Source organism: Chlorella variabilis (assembly GCF_000147415.1).
Source record: "Chlorella variabilis unplaced genomic scaffold CHLNCscaffold_32, whole genome shotgun sequence".
Lineage (NCBI taxonomy): Eukaryota > Viridiplantae > Chlorophyta > Trebouxiophyceae > Chlorellales > Chlorellaceae > Chlorella > Chlorella variabilis.
This window is the reverse complement of record NW_005435056.1, coordinates 226,686-234,866: the sequence shown is the minus strand read 5'-3', so window position 1 is coordinate 234,866 and position 8,181 is coordinate 226,686. Positions and strand designations below refer to the sequence as shown.

Below are 8,181 nucleotides of genomic sequence, written 5' to 3'. Positions count from 1 at the left end.
CCGAGCGCGGCAAGTGGGCAAGCAGCTGGGCCGCAACCGCATCGTGTGCCGCGTGGTGGAGATCAAGCGGCCCTTTGGCGTGACCATGTACCGGCTGCGGAGCGGAGCTGGAGTGGTGGAGGGTATGCATCAGGCCAGCAGGCTATCTAAGGCGCCACCCAGCCTGGCCAGCGAGCTGACCTTCAGCGGCACGGCGCAGCGAGGAGTGCCTGTGGTGTCTCTCAATGTGGCGATGGCGGCGCAGCCCGGCGGCGGCAAGGCAGCCGTGCGCTGCGGCTGCCGCGGCGCCTGCACCCGGAACTGCAGCTGCAAGAAGAATGGTGCGCGGTGTGGGCGGCACTGTGGCTGTATAACCGGTAAGGGTGGCAATTGCACGAACCATTGAAGAAGTGTGCCTTGTACGCTTTGCCGTCTCCGCTGGAAGGTGCTGCCGCCTGTGGCGGCTTCATATTTCCTGTTCATTTCTGTTGTTCGGTCTCTCTGTTCGTGTTGGTTGGCTTGTAAGAGTTGTATTTCTGACGCTAGAGAGGTGAGATGACAGCGGGAGCGTTGAAGCGTGCATGCCATCACGTGTGCAAGCAGCCCCGCTCCGCCCCGCTCAACCCTCAAACATGGCTCTATGGGGTCAGTTCACGTATGGGAGGGGAGCGCCGCGCGGGCTGCCAGGAGCGAGCGGGGGCGGGGGTTGCCCAATCGGGAGGGTGCCACATCAGGGGGCAACACATGGGCGCCCACCTGGACGGGGACCTCTCGATACCACGCAAGTTTCGGGAGCAGGCAGCATTACCAACATTGCATCACCCATGCAGCTTCTGTGGGCCGGGTGCCTGGCCCTGCTTGTCCTCCTCCCGCTGCCCGCACATCCCGCCGTGGTGCTACCCATAGAATTCCAGCCGCTGGGGCCAGGGCAGGGCGAGTCCTTGCTCTACAACCTGTATGCCAACACGTCGTTGTATGGTGAGGCCTCGGGACGGGTGCCGCCACCGCCCGCCGCTACCGCCATTCTGCCCAGTTGGGCCGCCGCAGCCCCTCACCTGTACATGGTGGCCGCCTGTGGCTGATGCTCCTCCCCTACGCCCCCCTCCTTGCGCCGCCAAACCACAGGCGTGTTCATTGCGGGCCTTTCGTTTGGCACGCCGCCGCAGCCGCTCAACGTCATGATCGATACCGGTTCTGGCGTCACGCACCTGGCTGGCGCCGGCTGCGGCAGCACCTGCGGCCTGGGCCTGAGCGAGGCAGACGGCTACAACCTGTCTGCGAGCAGCACGGGGGTGGTGGTGGGGTGCGGCGACGAGTGCGGCTGCATGCAGTGCCAGTGCGACACGCTGGGCTCAGGGGAAGCCTCGTGCAGCTACCAGCTTTTCTATGGCGAGTCGCTGCTGGAAGGGCGCCTGCAGATTCTGGAATCGTGGCCTTACCTTTGTCGACTGCCTTCTGCCTTGTGCCATTCCCAGCGGGGGCCTCATTCAGCAAGGCATCCTTGTGAGAACCTGCGCCCCCATCTCCCACCCCTCCCCCACTCTGGTTGCAGCCGACGGCTCCTCCAGCAGCGGCCTGCTGGTCAGCGACCGCGTGACGCTGGCCAATGGCAGCGGCTTCGATGTCGACATGAGGTTTGGCGTGGAGCAGCGGCAGACGGGCGTGCTGCAGAGCATGGGGCTGGTGGGGCTGCTGGGCCTGGACCGCTCCTCCACCTCCTTTGTCGGCCAGGTGGGGCAAGCTTTTGCTGCCTGACCTTGCTCCGCGCGAAAGCCTTGCTTGCTTGTGCCTGTTCAGATATGCTCAGTTGGCGCCCATTGCCTGCCGTGCTCCCTACTGTGCCCGCCTGCCTCCTGCAACACCAGGCCCCAGCCTTTTAACCAGCAGGCCCCCATGCTGCCGTCGCGGCTGTGCAGCTGCGTGAGCAGAACCTGAGCAACCGCGTGGCGTTTGCCACCTGCTGGGAGCTTGACTTTAACGGCACGCAGCAGGTGAGGCCAGGGGTGCAAGGGCTGGGATGGCAGAGCAAAGCAAGTTTGCCATGGAGCCAGCCCACCCACGGGCCTCCCTGTGGTGACATGCTTGCAGGGCAGCCCCGAAACGGTGGCCAACTCCTACCTGCTGCTGGGTGCCCCCGACTCGATGCTGGAGGCGCTGGAGCCGCAGTGGGCGCCAGCCCTGCCCGGCTCCAAGTGGAAGGTGCAGCTGGAGGGCATCGAGGTGCGGGGCGAGGGCGGCGGCACCATGGAGCAGGAGCTGGCGGACGACTTCCTGCTGGGGGAGGATGATGTCGTCGTTACTGTCGACGGCGGCGGCAGCAGCAGCAGCAGCACTAGTAGCAGCAGTGGCAGTAGTAGCGGCAGTGGCAGTAGCAGCGGCAGCGAAAGCAGCAGCAGCGGCGCATCCTTCTCCGAGACGGGCAACACGATTGTGGACAGCGGCGCCACCTACACGCGCCTGCCCGAGGCCGCCTACGACCGCCTGCAGCAGCTGGTCATTGCGGCGGCGGCGGCGCGGGGCCACACCGCCCTCGTCTCCAACCGCAGCTCCACCACGTGCTGGGATGGGCTGACACCGGGGGCCCTGACCAGCAACGCCACCGAGCTGGCGCTGGCGTTTCCCGAGATAGAGTTCCGGTTTGGCGGCAACGCCTCGTTTGTGGCCTCGCCCCTGGGGTACCTGGTGGCGCCAGACACAGGCGGCGCCCACCTGGTCTGCCTCTCCATCTTCCCCTGGCGGGACCCCGTGGTGCTGCTGGGCGCCCGCCTACGGCAGCGGGTGCTGACGATACACGACGACACGGGGGAACGGGTGGGCTTTGCGGCCGCCGACGACTGCCAAGAGCTGGCGGCCCTGTGGGCGGAAGCGGAAGAATCCTGACTCCGGTGGTGCTGCCTGCCTTTGTCTTTGCTGCCCTGGTAACCCTTACATTCGTCAGATATCTTCAGCTAGCATCAATTAAGCCTGGGTGCAGCATTGGCCGGCCAATCATGCGGCATCAGCTCTCCGGGGCTTGCCCAGGAGTCTTCACGATATCGGCGGTCAACGCTGAGGTGGCGGGTACCTCAAGGTTGTACATCGGGCCCTCTATGTGCGTCCCCGCGAGCTCGATCGAACTGTCGCATCAGTGATCGCAGCAGCGCCTCGCAGGACGCTGTATAGCCAGATGGTCGAGTGAGCCAGCGATCGAGTGCGATGTCTAGCAGCAAGGATGGCAGCAAAGGCATGGGGCGGCGGCTTGCCAAGCTGGTCAGCAGCGCTGGGCGCAGCCCTCCACCGGCAGCAGCCTTGCCCGCTGCCCCCCAGGCCAAGCCCGCACCGGTTCCCTTTGGCAGGGACCCACGGCTGTCCCGTTACGTCAGCACGCGTGCTTTCAACCGCCCAGAGGTGAGCAGGGCCGGCGATCACTCCACACAGCAACCAACATGAGCTTGCTGCCTGTGACTGCGCGCTTCCCCCCTCTGCCCAGCCTTGGCAGCACCGATTGATGTCGATGTAGCAGCAGCAGGCCGGGTATGCTTGGCTGCACTTGCGCACCCTACCCCACCACTGCCGCCCGCCGCCTCTTTGGCGCCGCAGGGCTTGGGGGTCCAGGAGGTGCTGCGGGGGCTGTCAGAGGCAGTGCGGTCCAACGACAAGAATGCGCGGCAGCAGCTGGGGGGGCTGCTGCTGCGACTCTTCTTCTTCGAGGAGCTGCCGCCAGAGTCCATGCAGCTGGTGGTGCCGCTGTTCCAGGTGCGGCCCCGAGGCAGTGGCTGGTGTTTGTCGGCAGCTGCAGCAGATGGCAGAACCGCCATTGACCGCGGCAGAAGGCAGCAGCGTCATGCTGTGCTGTTTTTTTGTCGAGCAGAGGCAGCAGCTGGGGAGAGGGGCCTCTGCCGCCGAGCACACCCATGGCCGCCCATCCGCTGCTGCAGGCTCAGGGCAAGGATGTTCGGGCGTTGCGCAGCCTCTACTACCTGGCTGAGGCATACGTGTGCTGCGGGTCGGCGGGCACGCCCACGCTGTATGATCCCACGCTGGGTGAGGACTGCCAGGCAGCGCCATAGCTGTTGAGAAGCCGAGTGCACAGAATAGACTGGGGCAAGCCTTGCCATGGGCTGTTGCCAACACTTCCCTGATTGCCTGCGTGCCTGTGTATGCCACGTGGGTGGCCCTGACTGCAGCGGGGAGGCGGCCGGACGAGAAGGCGCTGCAGGCGGTGCTGGGGGAGGTGTGGCGGCTGCTAGAGTCGCCCACGCTGGACCCGGCGGTGGCACGTGCAACCTTCTTCCTGGCAGCCGCTGCCGCACGCAACAACCCGGCTGCCCGCAAGCAGCTGGTGGCCCAAGTGCAGCGGGCCATCTCCGCAGCCGACGAGCAGGCTTCCGCGGGCCCGCTGGGCAAGACGCCGCGCCGCTCTGCCGCCACGGACTGGGACCTGCAGCACACCGCGTTTGCCACCAGCCGGCTGGCGGGCACCACCACCGGCGCCGACGAGATCAGCCGCTCGTTCGCTGTGGGGGTGGGCAGCGGGGACGCGGTGGGGGCGAGGCACGCCCTGGCGCTGGGGTTGGATGTTGCCTACCGGGTGAGCCCTGCTGCCGCGCCCGCTGGCCCGGTTGCTGCATCATTGACGCACACCGCTGCTGCGCTGAGGCATGCACGACGAGCTGGATGTCAGCCTGACGGTGCGTGCTGCTGGCGCCCTGGCCTGTGTGGTGCCCGCAGGATGCCGGGTACGTGGTACGGGAGATGTACCAGGCAGTGGCGGATGCCTCGCAGCAGTACGAGGCCTCCGGCCCGGGGCCGGTGGCCACCCCAGGTGCGGGCATGCGCGCTTCTGTGTTGGCTGCCGTAGTGGTGTCTCGGACTGGTGGCTGGTACCGCTACGGCTGGGTTGGTACCATTGCAGGATGCCAGCCACCACCCACCAACCGTAGCACCCGCTGCTCCTCCCCCCGCTGGCTGCGCCTGCAGGCCAGGGCGTGAACCTGGAGGACAGCTTTGCGCGGCTGCACTTGGCCCGCCTCTGCGCCGCCGTGGTGCACTCCGACCAGTCGGCCACCGATGTTTCGCGCGACGGCGCGCCCTTCTGGCACATGCTGTGCCTGCTGGCCACTCGGTGAGTTGCAGGGCAGGCACGCAGGCTGGCGGGCACGGCTGGCCTGCCATACTGAGCCTAAAAGGGCAGAGCGAGCTGAAGCAGCCTTTGCGAGCACACATGCTAGGATGGTGAGTATGTCTTACTGAGATTCTGCCACGCCTGCCTGCCTGCCTGCTCCCCTGCCTGCCCCTCCACCCCTGCAGCGACCCAGCCGACTTGGTGCGGTTTGGCGCCATCGAGGCGATGACGGGCGTGGCGGCGGCGGCCGGCGCTGCGCTCAACTCCAGCAAGCCGGGCAGCAGCCGGGAGGACACGGTGCAGCGGCAGCGGCGCGGCCGGGCCTGGCGCCTGCTGGTGGCGCAGGCGGGCATGCAGGTGGGTGGGGAGGAAGGCACGGGGCAGGAGTCGCCAGCCTGCTGCAGTTCCCCAAGACTGCGCGTTTGCAAGTCTGGCCTGCCCCAGGCGAGTTGTGCAGAGCCTCTTGGCTCTGCGTCACCGCCCCAGGCAGCCAGGAGCCCGCTGGCCTCCCCTGCTGTCCCCTGCAGGTGACGGTGCCTGGCGCCACAGACAAGGGCGCCATGAAGCTGGTGGACGTGCTGGGCCGCCTGCTGGTGCTGGCGCTGCGCAAGGCGGGCGGCAGCGCGGCGCGCTTCTGCGTGGCGGCGGCCGCCGTGGCGTCGCTGGCGGGTGAGCGCCGGGCTGCTGCTGCCACTGCCTCGCACGCCAGCGGCTGGCTGGAGGGGAGCAGCGGCGCCACCACTGCTCTTCGGCTGCGTAGTGATGGAGGGCAGCATCTGGCTCGCTTGCACGGTTGGCTCGCTTGCACTGTGTTCTTCTCGTGCCTTTCCGCCTGTTCCCACTCGCTCCCGCCCAACCCACGTGCCTGCCTGCCTGCCTGCCTGCCTTCAGAGTCGTGCCTGGCCTCCCAGACTGTTGGCTCCACCCGCCACGGCAGCAGCCCCGACGTGGACCGCGTGCTGGGGGTGCTGGCAGGGGAGCTGGGCGGGCTGGTGGAGGCCAGCCTGCCCGCCGCGGAGCGGTGCGCCGTCATCGAGGCGCTGCTGTACCTGCAGGTAGGGTTGGAAGATGGGCCTGGGGTTCTGGGCGGGGATGTAGGTGGGTGGGTGGCTACCATCGCAGGCACAGGCATAGCTGGGTGGGTGTGGTGACAGGGGGAAGGGAGGAAAGGTGGGAGGAGTGGTGGGAAGCCTGCCGGACTGCTGCTGTTCCCTGTGTCCACTGTTCTGTTGTTGCTGCTGCTGCAGGCGGCGGGGTATGCCACCAGCTTCACCCCCGCCAAGCTGGTGCAAGCCGGCGGCAGCGGCGGCGCGGCGTGGCCAGGCGGCATGCAGGACGCGCTGCTAACGGGTGGGTGGGTGGCACACGGAGGGCCATACAGCTCAGCCATGCTCGCGTAAAGCCGCTCATGGCGCAAGCGGCTCCGCAGGCGGATCCTACCCTACTGGATGCTGCGCAGCCGCGCTGTCCTGCTCTCTCCAGCGCTGCTCTCTCCGCCGCACCTGCTGCTTGACCCGTGCATGGCCTGCCCCTCGTTGCCCGCGCGCAGCCGTGCTCAAGTGCGCCAAGGCCAAGCCCAAGCAGGCCACCACTTTCCTGGGGTATGCCACCGCGGTGGTGGGCATCGCCCCCTCCGGCATCGACCTGGCCAAGATCACAGACCTGTGGGACGCGGCGGTGGCTGCCGGGCGCGAGGGCCGGGCCGCGGTGCTGGCTGTGGTGATGGCGGCGCTGGCCAGCCCCCCGCCGCCCAGCACACAGGCGCGAGCGGGCAGCAGCGGCGGGGAGGTGACGTGGGCGGCGAGGGAGGAGGATGGCTGGAACTCCTTCGTGTCCACGGCGGCCTGGTGGCTGGGAGAGAACGCCAACACGCTGTGCGAGGAGTGCTGCGGCCGCAAGCTCACCCCGACCGCCATCCCCGCCAGCATGCGCGCCGCCGCGGCGGCGGCCATGGCAGCGGCGGGCCCCAAGGCTGCGCCAGGCAGCGACGGCGAGGATGGGGCGGCAGGCGCGGCAGACGGGGAGGATTCGGAGGACCGGGAGGCGGATGCGGCCGCTGCTGCCGCCGCCGCAGCCGCGGCGGCGTCGGCGGCGGAGCTGCTGCAGGAGTTTGGGGGGCGCAGCCCCACCCTTAGCCGCATCATGCTGGCACTCCAGGACCTCATGGTCACCGCCGTGTGGCAGCTGCGCCTGGCGGCGGCGCAGGTGCGGCAGCGTCGCGGGCGGCACACCTGGCGTCCCTTGGTGTCGCTGGCTGCCCTGTGCTGGAAGCAGGCCGTGCTGCCTGCTGTGTGGGTCATTAGCACGGCTCCCACTCACCCTCCCTTCTGCTGCTGCTTCCGACACTGGGCTGCCCCTCTGCCCCTGCACGCCCCGCCTCCCCATGCAGGCGCTGGCCAAGATTGCGGTGCGGTCGGGCGAGCCGTACCGCCTTCAGTGCTACAGCATCCTGGCCGCGGCGTGCGGCGCGGGGGGTGGCGGCGCCGCCGCCGACGCGCTGGGCGTGCAGTCGGCGACGCGGCCGGCGCTGGCGTTGCTGGACAAGATGTATGCTGCGCAGGCGGTGCTGGAGCAGCTGTGGGCGGAGCACGGCGAGGATGTGGAGGGGTGGCCCAAGGAGGTGGTGGCCTCACTGGGCAGGCGCAACGCTGAGCTGGCACGCCAGGTCAGCTCAGCCCAGCTGCGGGGCTTGTTTTGGCACCGGATGGTTGTGTTGGTCAGCTGCCCCATTCCACCTGACGCTGCGTGCTGCTGGCCTCCCTCCCTGACCTTGCTGCTGCCCCAGCCGCTCCTCCTGCTGCCCTCTTCCCTCCCCCACCCCACCCCACCCACCTGCACACACTCCCCTGCACCCCACCCCGCAGGCTGAGCGCTACGTGTGCTCCGTGCCGCGAGACCGCTACTCTCTGCTGGGCTACCGGGCTGCCCTGGTGCTGGCGGCAGACGCCGAGGCGGGAGACCAGCTGGCCTCCTTCCTGAGGGGCACCTCGGAGCCGCAGGAGGTGTGTGGGGCGGGGTGGGGTGGTGCGGGGGTGTGTGTGGGTGGGGCGGGGGGGTGGGCTGCAGCGGGGTCAGGGGGGGAGGGGGGCAGCGCGCAG

The 8,181-nt window shown here is 68.5% G+C and overlaps 2 protein-coding genes across 2 annotated transcripts in view; both read left to right on the top strand.

Annotated features, from left to right (window-relative positions):
* CHLNCDRAFT_141235 (hypothetical protein) overlaps positions 1–2,859 on the top strand; it is a gene marked incomplete at both ends in the record, with an annotated part of 3,448 nt that extends 589 nt beyond the window's left edge. Inside the window, 6 exons of the mRNA XM_005843334.1 lie at positions 26–320; positions 886–957; positions 1,105–1,422; positions 1,532–1,710; positions 1,896–1,970; positions 2,068–2,859. Coding sequence (XP_005843396.1) covers positions 26–320; positions 886–957; positions 1,105–1,422; positions 1,532–1,710; positions 1,896–1,970; positions 2,068–2,859 — 1,731 coding nt within the window. The remainder of the gene's footprint in view (positions 1–25; positions 321–885; positions 958–1,104; positions 1,423–1,531; positions 1,711–1,895; positions 1,971–2,067) is intronic.
* A 315-nt stretch (positions 2,860–3,174) lies between these two features.
* The window catches only part of CHLNCDRAFT_141234 (hypothetical protein), a gene marked incomplete at both ends in the record, with an annotated part of 7,552 nt that continues 2,545 nt past the window's right edge, over positions 3,175–8,181 (top strand). Inside the window, 14 exons of the mRNA XM_005843333.1 lie at positions 3,175–3,228; positions 3,286–3,366; positions 3,559–3,714; positions 3,897–4,002; positions 4,146–4,549; positions 4,690–4,783; positions 4,939–5,083; positions 5,269–5,440; positions 5,611–5,752; positions 5,975–6,138; positions 6,331–6,433; positions 6,633–7,288; positions 7,473–7,748; positions 7,948–8,085. Coding sequence (XP_005843395.1) covers positions 3,175–3,228; positions 3,286–3,366; positions 3,559–3,714; positions 3,897–4,002; positions 4,146–4,549; positions 4,690–4,783; positions 4,939–5,083; positions 5,269–5,440; positions 5,611–5,752; positions 5,975–6,138; positions 6,331–6,433; positions 6,633–7,288; positions 7,473–7,748; positions 7,948–8,085 — 2,691 coding nt within the window. The remainder of the gene's footprint in view (positions 3,229–3,285; positions 3,367–3,558; positions 3,715–3,896; positions 4,003–4,145; positions 4,550–4,689; positions 4,784–4,938; positions 5,084–5,268; positions 5,441–5,610; positions 5,753–5,974; positions 6,139–6,330; positions 6,434–6,632; positions 7,289–7,472; positions 7,749–7,947; positions 8,086–8,181) is intronic.